The sequence below is a fragment of the Branchiostoma belcheri genome, unplaced genomic scaffold, assembly GCF_001625305.1.
Source record: "Branchiostoma belcheri isolate BF01 breed outbred unplaced genomic scaffold, Haploidv18h27 scaffold4, whole genome shotgun sequence".
NCBI lineage: Eukaryota > Metazoa > Chordata > Leptocardii > Amphioxiformes > Branchiostomatidae > Branchiostoma > Branchiostoma belcheri.
Genome location: NW_017804020.1, coordinates 3,483,312 through 3,498,176, shown reverse-complemented (window position 1 = coordinate 3,498,176; position 14,865 = coordinate 3,483,312). Strand labels below are relative to the sequence as shown.

General features: G+C 43.7%; 1 protein-coding gene across 2 annotated transcripts in view; it reads right to left on the bottom strand.

Moving 5' to 3' along the window:
• Positions 1-2,553: 2,553 nt before the first annotated feature.
• The window catches only part of LOC109477159 (alpha-amylase 1-like), a 13,241-nt gene continuing 929 nt past the window's right edge, over positions 2,554-14,865 (bottom strand). The window contains exons 3-11 of one of the 2 annotated variants that reach the window (XM_019778221.1): positions 14,285-14,430; positions 13,691-13,862; positions 13,406-13,471; positions 12,954-13,115; positions 12,370-12,517; positions 12,021-12,145; positions 11,455-11,627; positions 10,744-10,910; positions 2,554-2,816 (exon numbers count right to left, since the gene is read on the bottom strand). In XM_019778221.1, coding sequence (XP_019633780.1) covers positions 2,653-2,816; positions 10,744-10,910; positions 11,455-11,627; positions 12,021-12,145; positions 12,370-12,517; positions 12,954-13,115; positions 13,406-13,471; positions 13,691-13,862; positions 14,285-14,430 — 1,323 coding nt within the window. In that variant the 3' untranslated portion in view covers positions 2,554-2,652. Of the gene's footprint in view, positions 2,817-10,198; positions 10,434-10,743; positions 10,911-11,454; positions 11,628-12,020; positions 12,146-12,369; positions 12,518-12,953; positions 13,116-13,405; positions 13,472-13,690; positions 13,863-14,284; positions 14,431-14,865 lie in introns of those variants that run through there. The other variant, XM_019778222.1, reaches the window with a different exon arrangement.

Genomic DNA, 14,865 nt, shown 5'->3' with positions numbered 1-14,865 from the left:
AGAAAAAGTGTTGGTACAATTATTCACATTGAAGTTTGAGTAACTTTCGTTCAACACAATAGACATTGCTCAGCTCACATTTTAAGCCACATTATGATGATATAGCATCGACCATTCAGCGATATAGCCGTCACAAATGGCAACGACCGTTTTATATACAAGACGGAAACAAAGGACGCTGATTTACTGGCAAGGAGCCTCAAATTGACAATGTTGTAGGTGCTACCAAAACCATAAATGATATCCCCTGTATGTCCTAGGTACACATGTACAAACTCAAGAAAAGTACATGACATTTTATGGAAACTTCAGGGGCATAACAAAGTATACACGTAACGCATTTCTCCGTACATACAAATGTATTTCACTTGGTAAAATGACTGGGAGTTTGTGACAAGAAGGACCGATCCATAACTAGCGCCATCTAGCGAACCTCTGAAACATTTTTATAAAGCGCGGGAAATTTGATAAACGCGATCGACTTCACATAACAATGGAAATTTCAACGTCAACGACCTAAAACAAGTAGGTTTTCGATCGTTGGCGATTTCGTTTCATTTTGAAAGTAGCCAGTTTTCAAGATTACAAACAAAGGAGAGAGGGTTGTTCTAGTAAGATTGCGCTGTACAGCAAATGGCGCTGGTAAATAATAGCAAATGTACGACAGCATGATCGTTGAAAAATACACATACTAAGAGAAAAAGGAAAAGCTCAAGCTGGCATTCGAACCCGGGTCAAAAAGCCTACACATAAAACACTAAACGAATACTCTACCCTACGAAACTTCACAGAATTGACGAAGCGATCTACTATTTGTACCTAGTATTTACACTTTTGTTTACCAATAGGAAGAATGGCTTCCATCCTTTCCGATGGTAACGATTGTTTACGAGACAGAAGTTTAGTGTTCCTTTCTTAAAGAAGTACTCGAGCTTGGTATATCGCGCTTTTAGAGGACACTCTTCGAAGTTTCTTCCCGACCGAGTTTTGCGCCTGTAGGACTTATCTTACGACAGGATCGAGTAATTGATTAGCCCCTGATTGCTACTGTCGTCGTGAATATCCTACCGGGAGCATATTTGAGTCTGGCGGTAGAAGAGCTTGCAGCCCCGAAGAGTACGTACCCAAACTGCGATAGCTATGTAGATAGATTGGACATCAGGCCAGAAAACATTCATAATCAATCGGCATGAGTAAGTCACGATTTCTGTTAATGGGATTCGTTCTATGGGTAAGATGAAACTGTGTAGCGAACAATACTGGAAGTATAATTGGGCTCACCGGTGTTGTTAATCCTCGCCATTCTCTTCAGAGCAAGTCAAAACGATATGATGAGTCACAAGGACGTAAAACTAAACCCTCAACGAGAGTGAGCTTGGCCTGCTAGTCAGGCCTTATATACCCAGACGCTCTGTCCCGACGTAACCCAGACGCTCTGTCCCGACGTACGGCGTCTAGACACGACGTCTAGACACGTCGTCTAAACAAGGTGTGGCTGGAGGCTTCCATGTTCGGCCTCAGATGGGGAGAACTAACTCCATGCCGCTTCGATGAATTCTTTGGAGCCAGGGGGGGTTTCTTCTTGTTTGAGGGCAGTGGCAAATTATTATATTTAGTTCCATGTCTATCGAACAACAATCTAAAGCAAGTAAAGAGGCTTTTCACGTCCACCATGTTGGATTACAGTGCATGCCTGTTCAGTTTACCCGTCAACACCAGGTCGTCGATATTCATATGATAATTATGATGACGTCAATGACGCTCGTCAAATGGTGGTTATACTTTAGGCAGCGCCTATGTGTGTTCTTCACCAGGATAACTCAAGAACGGCAGGATAGATTGGTCTCATATTTCGCATATGCAATAAAACCAGAGTTCCCTGGACTGTCATATGAAACTTTTATTGGTACATAAAACACAACACTACAAATTGGGGCTTCCTGTAAACATGGAGAAATATAGAAATGTCTCAACATTCTTTCCATTTTCCAAAACACTTTTTTTGTAAAAGCCAATGGCCTTGCCTGACTAAATCTGCGCTCCTAGCGGCCGGCCCGGAATTACACCAGCCGCCCCCCAGCTAGGAGCGCAGATTTAGTCAGGCTACCAATGGCCTAGATACCTATCAAATCTGTTCTAGCTAGAAGAATTTTAGTTTGGTGACAAGTCCCCAAACTTTTTCCCAAAACACTTTCCATGTTTACATGAGAAAACTAGATATGAGACAAATACATAGTAACTTACAAACTTCATATCATCACAATGTGTTAAAAAGATGTTACATAGCTGCCAACATCAAAGTTTGTACGTCTTAAAAGCAAACATTTCTCCAAGGGCAAACTTGCATTTTCCCAACAATAGATGAAGTGAATGCCAGATTTGTTTTCATTTTTCAGGAGCATGAAGTAACATTGAAAGGACGTCCCACGCACGAAGCCTACTTTACTGCTTTCGTGACATGGAAGGATTTTCTTGATTAGGTGTACACTATGTGTGTATAACGTTACTAGTAACTTTATATGTTTGTGGGAGGTACCATAAAGTGAACACCAGTATGTTGTTAGGTTTTTTTTAGATTTTATTTCAAGTAATCAGTTGTGCTTTCGAGACGCATAACTAGTTGCTCTGGACCACTTCATCTGAGATGAAGCTCTACAGCCTAGAACCCTCGTAGATAGCGATGACTCCGTCATCAGCGTTGTTGGAGATGTGGAAATGCGCCCTTCCGTCCCCTCCTACTGTAATGGTCGTGCCCGAGCAGTGGTTGCCGTCCTTCTCGCCGGAAATTACATCACAGTAGCTTCCGGCAGGCATGCCTGTGAAAGATAGCATATGATAATGTTGATTTCATTGAGTCGTCTGTCTGTGGCAAAAATGGGTAATCTTAGCTAAACACAACGTTAGTATTATTAATTTGCAACTAAACTAAAATTTTGCTATAACCTCATTATGTTTACTGAAGGAAGACATATTGTTTTGCTCTGTTTCCTCTTCTTCCCCAAACAAAAAGGTACAATGACCTGAACCAGACTGTCTGTTACCATGGTAACTAGTGTTGGGCTACATCATGTTGCAATTTTATAGCAGGAGGGATTTAGACTCCTGTCTGACCATATATATGAATGTGTTTGAGTAAGAATAACAGAGCAGACCATATGTGTGACGGTAAACATTATGCATTTGATTTGCAAATGTTACCTTTCTAGTTGATACATCGTACCTGTTTGCAGCCACTCATTCATGTTCCAGTCATCGTTGTTGATGACGATGAAGCCCTTGTTGCCCCGTGAGAAGGCGATCTGGTTGTTGCCGTTACTCCACCAGTTCTGTCAGAGTCTGTCCGTGGACCGCGTTACGGAACTGCGCCATGTTCTTAATCTGCCGCCACCTGAGATATCAAGAATTGAGACAATGATGTCACCACAGCGAAGGAAGTTCAAAAATGGGAATACTAGTAAGTATAACACCAGGAGCCTGCTACTGAATTTACACTACGGTACATGTAGCGTTACTTTCAGTGTGTTGGACGTCAGGAAAAGCCAACTTTGTTGAGGACTGGTCAGGGGTTCTTGCAGAAGGTATACACGACTCTATTCATGAATGAAGTAAATAAACCGTGGCAGTGAGCAAAACGTTCTGGCAATAGCTTTGGCTCTTTCGGGTGCAAGACGAAAAAGTGTCGTTAATACGTCAAGTATCGTAAACACATCATAACTCATAGACAACAAAGCGCTAATCTCCAAGCAGATTCTCGCGGGGCAATGGGAGTCAATATTGTCCGCCGGCGTGTATCCCTAGGCGGCCAACACAGTCCCGTTGCCCCTAAGAATCTGCTTGGAGATTAACAAAGCACGTGGCCAGAAATGTTGATTTACCTGTGCTCACACATCCAGCCGCCTCCACAGGTGCCGTCAGAGTTGATTTGGACACCGTTGGTGTTACCGTTGCTGCTGGGAGGACCTTGGTCAGTGGCGTGAGAGTCGAAGTAGAAACTGGACATCAGACGAGGGTAGCCGTAAGGGTGGGCCAGCATGAAAGCAGTGGCCATCTGGAAATAGAGAATATTATCGTTAGTTTTGACAGGGAATGTGCATTATGCAGTTGGATATAGCTTCTACCACGCCACCAATATCCTATTTTTACCATCCTGACCATAAACTATTCTGAAAGATAACTTCTACCAGTGTAAACCAGGTGTCTCTACGTACATGTACTACTAGCATATTCGCTACTCAAGAGTTTGTAAACAGAACCTGGAGATGCATTTTTTTAAATCTTTTGATATTTACCTTGTAGAGTTTGGAGTCTCTGAATGTCAGGATGCTGGCGCCGCCGGCACCGTGACCACGCTGATTATCATGGTTATCCACGAAGACAAGAGAACTGCCGGAAGGCAGCATGCCCCAACCCTCACCTGGTATTATTGCACAGGATATACAATGGTACATCAATGATAGCACACTGTCTGCTTTGACTGTAGCATAACCATACACATACCAACACACCAGTAGAAGGAAATCGACTATATTAGCACTGATGATCTACAAGACCTATATATAGCTAGTTTTGGTCCAAGGTTGATCTACTACTGGCAAATACAACCGTACAGCCACTGACTACGATTGACTAGATATACTTGGATAAAACAAACAGATTTGGGATTTGGGTGAAGCAACATTACGTAAATGATTATAACCTGTTATGATGAGTTGCCTTATATGGTAACTTCTTAAACGTGCATATTCATATTACCTTTTTAAATTTCAAATATAACGTTACTTATCCCACACATACCCCAGTTGGAGAAGTAGTGCAGCTTCTGGTTGTTCCACTTCCGGAACACCTCGCCGATGAACTTGGAGTATTTGAACTCGGTGACGCGGCCGAGGTGTTGGTACTGGCCCGATGTGATTGGCTCGCCGCCTCCCACGTCAATCACTTCCTGTTGGCAACAAGGTAGGAGCTGACATGGATGATATTTATCGTCAATGGGAATAGACCAATCCCGAAGCCCCGTTCACCTCCGTCATTGGTCGAACCGCTAATTGCCCTTCTCTCATTGGTTGAACGTCTAATTGTGATGAACATTCGGGATCGGTCTATTGCCAGAGGACGGAGAGTCTGTACTCTGAGAGCCAGACTGGCTATCGGGCTGTCAGTCAGTTCCTTCGGCGACTCAAGGCAGTGAGCCCGCTGATCTAAATTAGCGCTACGGGGGCGTCGTAGCCCGAGGGAGTTGGCCGGCCCTTAAGAAATGGATTGGCGGGCTTAACTGCCTTAGGCCACCGACGGAACTGGACGAGAGTCTGTCAGTTTCCTCGGCGACTCAAGGCAGTAAGCAAGAGAAAGAGTGGTATTTCTCTGTCAGCTCTTACACGAATTCGTAGTCACAACAAGTTGTTATTTTGCGCATACCTGAACGATGAAAGGCCGAGTGTTGGCCGCAAAGAAGTTGGTGGAAAGATCGTGCAGTCTACCGAAGACGGCAGCCAGGTCTCCCGGCCACATGTGCTTACACGCGTCCACTCGGAACCCGGCAACACCGGCGTCGATCAGCTTGTTCATGTAGCCCGCTATCTGTGAGCAGAAAAACAGCGTGTCTTCAATAAGTGCTGAATTTGGAAAATTAGTATATTATTCTACTTGGAGGCCAGGCGAGATTATGTAACCATATGTTCAATCTGGAAAATGCAGAAACAAACACATAATGGATAATGTATAGATTTATTAATGGCAAGTTTATCGATAAGATCTAGGAGTAAATGTTTGACTAAACCTCGAATGATAAGAAAGATCCCTGACCTTGCCCCTGACGTACTCGCTTCCCAAGTTCAGATCTGGAAGACCGACCAGCTTGCAGTTACGGACCTGTAGTGCAAGAATACTAGTATGCGTCAAGCGGATATCACAAAGCAAAACCAAACGGAATCCGAAAAAAATCAAGAGTGACATCTACATTTTTAGCCCAATCGTTGTTCATTATAATTTCCCATCTTTGTCAAAAATGATTCGTCAAGATCTAGTTCCCTGGTTAGATTGATCGCGAAAACTTATACCGTAAGCATGTAAAGGTTTTCGGAGTATACAGAAAAAGGCTAGTCGAACCAGCATCGTAGACCCAATATGCTTGGTCATATGCATGAAGACTTAAAAGCACATGGAAAGATGCACAGGCAAACAAACCATATGAACACACACACACACACACACACACACACACACACACACACACACACACATGTACACACACACACACACACACAAATACACACCTGGTTAACGTCGTTATAGTTTTCGATGTTTCCGCTTCCAGAGTTGCAGTTGCCGTCGTTAAAGTCGAAGGCGCTGTAGATGCCAGGGAAGTCTTCTCCGTTGTACCCGGACCCGGCTGTACCGGAGCCCGACCCGGCTGCCATATGGTTGATCACGGCATCGACGTAAATCCTGTGTATAATTTGCGTCTATAATTTGTCTTGTTTTAGTAAGAAATGAAGATATGTACATACGCATTTTATTTCTTTTTATTTATTTATTGAAAACCGTAAAATACATTTAGATGCTTTTTGCCTGAAAGGTTATAGAATGTATTCATTAGTATATATATTCCAAGTCGTCCCAAATAGTATCAGATAGAATTGGAATGTATGTGTGGTTAGCAACTATGAAGTTCTTAAAATTCCCATTTTATTCAGATGAGACAAGCCTTCGTGGGTTTGTTTGTGTAAGTGTAACAATCCTAGTCTATTTGCCGTTGCTGTATGTATTGCAAATAAAAAGTTTACCCAAGATACAAACCTCACCACCTACATCTAGCGAGTGGCGAGAAGGTGAGAAGGTGTACTCTAGTCACAAGATCTGAGGAAGATGGCTGATAGGCATTGAATGGTATACAGGTGAGAGACTTTACTGTTTGTGCAAAGGAAGACTACAATGTCCAAAGTTTCCCCACCTGACTCCGACATCGTTACACCTCTTGACCATGTCCCTGAACTCCGCCTCGCTGCCACTGCGGGTCTGGAGCTGGTAGCTGACCGGCTGGTAGCGCTCCCACCATGGACGCCCGTCTTTCACCGCGTTCTCGCTTGGAGGAGAGACCTAGAACATGGAGTTGTTACATTTGCCACGTTAACCAAAGCAACAAGATATGAGATGAACTGGTGTATTGATACATCACACGCTAAAAGTACAAAATCGTAGTCTTAGTGCTAAATTGCAGCGAAGTATCATACATACTATAAAACCTCCGAAGACTATTCGATATTTACATTTACGTTTAGAGGTCGCCGACAGATATTTTCACATTGCATTTAAGAGCTTAACACAATATGGTAAGGTGGCATTCATCAAAACGAGATGTCCGGGATCCAACATTTGAACTGACAAAGTTGTTTGAGTTTACTACAAAGATCAAGACGAAGTCTAGACCCAAGTCCAAACTTACGAGCTACTGCAGACTTCATTTGACGTGTAGGAAAGCTTCTTGACGCCCTACCTGTACTGCACCGAAGCCGTTAGGCCCGAGGAAACGCTCACATTCCGCCGCGATGTCCGCCCACCTCCACTCAAACAGGTGCACCATGTTGGTACGTCCGTTCTCGAGGTTCGCGCCCCACTGCGCCATCGCACCCGCAAACAGCGACAGGACGATGAGGAGCTTCATGCTGATGTTGTTCTACAGGGGAAATAAATTGCAAAAAAAGATTTTAGTGTTCTATTCAAAACCACATCTGATTCTATATGAAAGGGATAAAACCAAATTTGTGTCAATTCTTTTAATGTAGTAAGGCCACACCAAATTAATTTTATGGATGACATCCGGTCCGCGCGCGCATTGATTTTCTCAAAAAAAAATGACGTCCTCGGAGGCTCTAGGCCTGGGTAGTCAGTCCATGGTAATTAGTGACAATACGGAGCCGGTGGTAACTCTGGAGGATGGCACCTAGATCACCGAAGCTCCTCGACGGCAAGAACTCAGTACGTACATACGCACAGTGCCGATTTATAAATTCCACAGAAAAGCCAGCATGTGCCGGCTTGTTGTATACGTCGCTATGTACTGCCGCAAATTCACAATACCAGCTTTGTATCCCTGTGGTTTAGCAGATTTTTATTTTTGGCCGGAATTTTTTTATTCGCCCGCGCACACTAGTTTGGTGGTCTTCAGAGGATGTCATATATAAAATCAAGTCGTTGTGGCCTGTTCCACATGACCAAACAAATAACCTATAGAAACGGCACTCCTTTGCGCACTACAATAGCTAAGCGTAACACCTTAACACACCTTACATATTATACATACTTAGGGTCTTATCTGATAAGTTTGTCACAACAGGACAACAGAAAGCCATACTAAGCTTAGGCGTCCCCGTATTGGCGGGATCTTCGCTTGACCAAGTTTACTATAGATAACGTGTTGAAATGACACGCCTAGTTTGACTTTTAGCAGGCAGCTTTTTCACTGCATACAGACAACGGACCACAAAATCCCTCCATGTGTTTAATGTCGAATGTTGAATGTTTCGTATCGTAGACCGGTTCTAGTTATTCATTCGTTGTAGTGGTACATGGTACCAGCAAATAAAAGGTCTCCTCGCATAAATTGTTTTGGGGCTATTCAAAACACCTCAAATATTAAATGATGACGACAAATATAAATGTCAATATCAGACAGATTTCCTTATTCAGAATATTTTTTGTCGTTCATCTAATTGCATTAGATGAAATACTGTTCTCTTTCCCGTGATAACGCAACTATTTCGTACCAGAGCCAAGTTTCTCCCATAGATATCATAAACATTGCGCTCACCTTGTTGTGGCCCACGTCTCCGCCAAGTGAACAGCTGTGAAAACTGGTCAGAGGTTCACGCGCGGGAGGTGTGTATTTATACCGGTCTGGGAGGAAGGTAGAGATAAGACAGAACACATTCTAGACCTTTCCTAACCTGTTATGATTGGTGGGCGTTGTTTGAATAACGTATGTTTACTTTGGTCCCGGGATAGCAATAGCATGAAATAATGATATGCTCCATGAAATAATGGTCGCGTGTTAGCCTCCTTTTCAGGCGTTCCCGGATCGGTCTTTTTTTTTTGGGGGGGGGGGTATCCTGTTGGGTACCTCGTCGGCATAACCTACTACGCCTGCATGAAACGGTTTCTGTTGGAAGTTTGGTCAACGTTGCCTCAGAATTTTATCTGTTGCAAAAGATGTTTCCTGACATATTTGAAAACTACAGACGGGATATCGACCTTAAATACCCGAAAACGACCTTAAACAGTACCTTTCGTGGAAATGCTGTGCACGTTACGTCACGGTTTCGCGCAGGCGCAGTACGTTCTGCCAACGTGTGCTGCTGAGTCAAGGTCAAGGTAACGACGAAATTATTAAAGTCACGTGCCAAATACCCTTCAGGTCATTTTGTCCACAGTGGGTCAAAGGCAATTATGATATGCTCCACGTGCCTTAAGCCATCCATAATAGCCATACAAGAGAGAGCCGGTGATAACTACGGAGGATGGTGCCCAGGCTGCTAAAAACCTCATCAGATCATCAGATTAAAAAATAACTAATTTTTCAACTTTTACATGTCATTCCATTAGTGTGCAAAATTAGACTGCAATCCCGACTCACAAAACGTATTCCTAACTGCGAAATATCAATTTGGCAGATTTTATTTTTTAATTTTATTTTATAATATCTACAGGAAAACAAAATTCTCCTTCACAAAAGTGTGTTAAATGGATCCATGTCTTCATTTAATGATAGCGATAGACATTGACAAAAAGGGCAATTTTCCAGAGTAAGAAAGTAATGACAGAAAGCTGGGTATTTTGGTTTTTGGAATTTGGACTCTCTCCCACTCGTTACAAAGGTTCTAGTCAACCAATATACTAGTAGTCTGACGTAGACAGCTTATGTAACAGGTAATGGATCGATCGTTTTATGTTATTTTAACTGTGGGTAAATATGGAGAACCAACACAGGTCTTCCGATGTTTATGAGAAATTAGGCAGGTGATAAAACACGCGGCAGTCCCAAGGTTTGCTTGAAACAAGGTCATTTCAGCAGCATTAACAGACACTGTGACTGTGCACGTGAGGGAGTGTGTTTGTTTGCTTTTGCTTGTTTATTCAACCGTAGGTATTAATACCTGACTTGTTCGTGCAAGCAAATAAGGTGGATCAGAGAAATACATTCTGCAACCAATTGTCTTTTATTCTTTTTACTTCAACATGCTACGCAAAGATGTATTTACTCATGATCTTTATAAGTTACAGTTTAGAATCCTGGTGGATAGCGATGACTCCGTCATCAGCATGGTTGGAGATGTGGAAATGCGCCCTTCCGTCCCCTCCTACTGTAATGGTCGTGCCCGAGCAATGGCTGCCGTGCTTCTCGCCGGAAATGACGTCACAGTAGCTTCCGGCAGGCATGCCTGAGAAAGGCATATTATTATGCAACACGTAATTGTAGTAAACTGCAACTAGTTACTGTCATAATCTGGCATGATGCTGCATGTATTTTCTCTACCACCAGGATTCAGAAGCGGCTAAAAGATTAGAAATTGGCCAAATAGACAGACCTTGCAAGCGGAGTTGGTCACTTGAAGGCGAAGAAGCACAGTTTGCCTCTACCGAACAGTGGATAGAAGAGAATTGGGAATTCGAGGCACAAATAAACGTATCGTGCACGTGACGGTACCGTCACATGGTTAAACTTAGTTACCAATGGCCTGTACATCGTACCTGTTTGCAGCCACTCGTTCATGTTCCAGTCATCGTTGTTGATGACGATGAAGCCCTTGTTGCCACGTGAGAAGGCGATCTGGTTGTTGCCGTTACTCCACCAGTTCTGCAGAGTCTGCCCGGTGACCACGTTACGGAACTGGACCATGTTCTTGATCTGCCGCCACCTGTAGGAAAATACAATTTGATGCTTAACCTTGTGACTTTTAATACATTCTACAAAATGTGTAAACGCCAACAAGACCTTCCACAGTGGTGGCACTTGGCTGTTGTCAGCATTGTAGCCTTTTCCTGACATCCAATCCTAAACAACTTGACCATGTTGGACACTAATACAGGCCGACCGATCTTTACGCTTCTACGAGTGCCTTCTCAAGAAGTATTCACATAATTTGAAACAATTTTGTGAATAAATTTCTGTGATTTCGTTAACACCGTTTGCAGTTTACAGTTTTACAACTGAAGCCATCAACAAAATGGACCTCCACTGCATGCTGTTACTACTTTCTACTAGTCTTTGATAGCGACTAGAAAGAGTACAAATTGGCCAAATAGACAGCTAACATGCCAAGGGCGTTTGTCGGCAAAATTTAACGGACCAATTCTGGTATGTTACTTATCTATTTGGCCAAATTCTACTCTTTCCAGCCGCTTTTCCGAAGCCCGGTAGAATTAAGCTTTTTGTTAGCGAGAATCGCATCGTTGACTTACCTGTGCTCACATATCCAATCTCCTCCACAGGTGCCGTCAGAGTTGATGATGACACTGTTGGTGTTTTCGTTAGTACTCGGTGGGCCTTGGTCAGTGGCGTGAGAGTCGAAGTAGTAACTGGACATCACACGGGCGTAGCCGTAAGGATGGGCCATCATGAAAGCATTGGCCATCTAGGGATGAAGCCGAACAAAGATGTCTTTACTCCGTACTTTGTCATGGTTTTCCATTGCAATAGACAGGTAGTATCAAATGATGTCAGACTAGCGCTCATGTTCCCATTTATTTCTTTTAAACCACATAAAAAAATCAACATTTTAATCAGGCAGTTGGTGCAATTTAACCAGCTACACTTTGAAAATACTGCGGGATGTTTTCTGTCTTTTGCTAGCCTTGTAAAGTCCAGCTGCTATGGCAGTACGGAAGAGGCTTGAGGATACATGAAAAGGCATGTGTATGATTATCATTAGATAATGTGATCACGAAGATAAATCACCAAGGTTGCAGCGACTTCCCAACATGATTTTCATGTGAAACTACTAATCTTCTCTTGGACTGATGTCCACCTTGTATAGTTTGGAGTCTCTGAATGTGATGACGCTGGCACCTCCGGCACCGTGCCCACGCTGGTTGTCGTGGTTATCCACAAAGACAACGGCGCTAGTAGAAGGCAGCATGCCCCAGCCTTCACCTGAAGCACGGGGTATGCAGTCAGTTTGTCTTCTCCAGGATTAATAGTAGTGGTAATAGTAGTAGTAGCATGCGCAGCAGCAGTAGTAGTAACAGTAGCAGTAGTAGGATTCGAGTCAGTTTGTCCTCTCCAGGATTAGTCAGTTTGTCCTTTCCAGGATTGGTAGTAATAGTAGTAATAGTAGTAGTAGTATAGATGATATAGCTAAGCTAGTTTGCACATACCCCAGTTGGAGAAGTAGCTCAGCTTCTGGTTGTTCCACTTCCGGAACACCTCGCCAATGAACTTGGAGTATTTGAACTCGGTGACGCGGCCGACATGTTGGTACTGACCGGATGTGATTGGCTCGCCTGCTCCGACGTCAATCACTTCCTGTTAACAGCAAGAGACTATCATCGGAACTTGGGTATCAACAGCGAGAAGTTGGTGATCATGAACTTTAAGTATTATAATCAGCCCAATTTAGAGGGGTTGTGTGGAGCATTCGGCTCAGGACAAAGAGGTCCCGGGTTCGAACCCTGCCATTGGGTTTTTAGGAAATGCACTTTACACGACTTTCCTCACTTCGCTCGGGTGAAAATGATACCTATGCCAGAATGATCATTAACATGATCGGTGAGCAGTAAAGGGAAACCAAAGTACTAGTAACCAATTTCAGATCATAAAGTGGTTCACATATACTATAGTATGAAGCAACGTGAACTGGTTCGGACAGTAAGTGCTTGCCCCTACCCCCAGCACTTGAATGAGGACATCTAGACACAAATTGCTCTTCCGGCCCTGAGTTGTGTAATTAATGTGAGCGTACCTGGACGATGAAAGGTCGAGTATTCGCGGGAAAGTAATCGGTGGAAAGATCGTGCAGTCTGCCGAAGACGGCATCCAGGTCTCCCGGCCACATGTGCTTACACGCGTCCACTCGGAACCCGGCAACACCGGCGTCGATCAGCTTGTTCAAGAACTCCGAGATCTGTGAGTTGTGTTGGTGATAAAACAAGAAGACATGATTTCAGTAAAAGAAAAGATAGCTGGGTTTAAGATGAGAATAACTGGTTGGATGGCGTGAGTGTGATGACGATGAGTGACTCAAGTACATTGTAATTGGTCACCAAGGTGATGACTTAAATTGCTGATACCGCGGAATCTCACTGGTACGAAAACATATAAAACTGTATATATAGCATAACAAGCAGTACTCTAGTGTAAGGACGATAGAAAAATGGCATGTTCTATGGACAAATGAATAGAAAAAGCACCGACCTTGCCCCTGACGTATTCGGAACCCTGGTTCAGGTCTGCCATACCTTGCAGCTTGCAGTTACGGACCTGTGGAAAAGATGTGCCCGATGGTTAACAGTACCATATAGATATTCGAAAGCTTTCAATGTTTGCCAAAAAGGCCAAGCAGACCATGATATTGAAGTTATACCCATCAATCATTTCTACACTACAGTCGTGACAGCATATGAAACGCTGAAGCATCCACGGGTCCTGGACAAAGCATGATTCCCAGGCAAACCTTAAAATCTAGAGATAATTACATACCTGGTCGGCATCATTGTAGTTTTCAATGCCCCCGCTTGCGGTGTGGCACTTGGCATCGTTGAAGTCGAAGGCGCTGTAGATACCGGGGAAATCCAGGCCGTTGTAGCTAGACCCGGCCGTACCGTACCCTGACCCCTCTGCCATGTGGTTGAACACAGCATCGACGTAAATTCTGTACGAAACGTACGGTTTATCAAGTAGTGGAAAACGCTACCTTAGATATACATGTATTAAGGTCAGAGCACGACATGTATAGGATCATATTATCGCTGACCAAAGGCGACATGCACTGGAAGTAGAAAAGATAGTGAGGACTTAGTGAACTTGTGTACACTTGACGTAATCCACCGGGAAATACTGGATGGTGTCAGACCGCAAATTCTAAACGTGAACTATGGGATATTTACTGATTTATCCGTCCTAGCTTAGACCCACACGGGTACAAACCTGACGTACGTCGACTTTTTCCTGTATATAAAATGGCCTGCTTTGACGTACGTCAAGAACGTACGTTCATATCGTACTAAGCCAGTCCTCGAGGTATATGTATAGTACGTTCTTGCTGTATGATCCTTCTATTACAGACAGACCCACCTAACGCCGGCATTGTTACACCTCTTGACCATGTCCCTGAACTCCGCCTCGCTGCCACTGCGGGTCTGGAGCTGGTAGCTGACCGGCTGGTAGCGCTCCCACCACGGCCGGCCCCAGGACACGCGGTTCTCGCTCACAGGAGACACCTAGGGAGGGAGAGACATGTCACGATATGAATGATTCTAAATTTTCCACTTCATTGCAGCTACTAGCCTCTAACGTGCTCCAGAAGCGACTGGAAAGAGTAGGAATTGGCCAAAAAGACAGATAACACACTAAGTGTTAGGGAGGCGGCAAATACCCCCATCGAACTATCTAGATCTATTCGGACAATTTCTACTCTTTCCAGCCGCTTCTGAAGCCTGTTGGTGTACATGTACTCTCTCCATTATTTTCTCGCTTCCTTTTTACAACATTCAGTGTATAGTTTTGATGGGTAATTCAAGACTATAGGTGTAGCTAACCTCATATGGTATTCCAGGTAGTCTACGTTTATTTGGCAGAACATAAATCTGACATTCTGTTATTTTCTAGCCTGGTTACCAAACCTATTATAGCTCCCGAGTCCTACATCCTCTCCG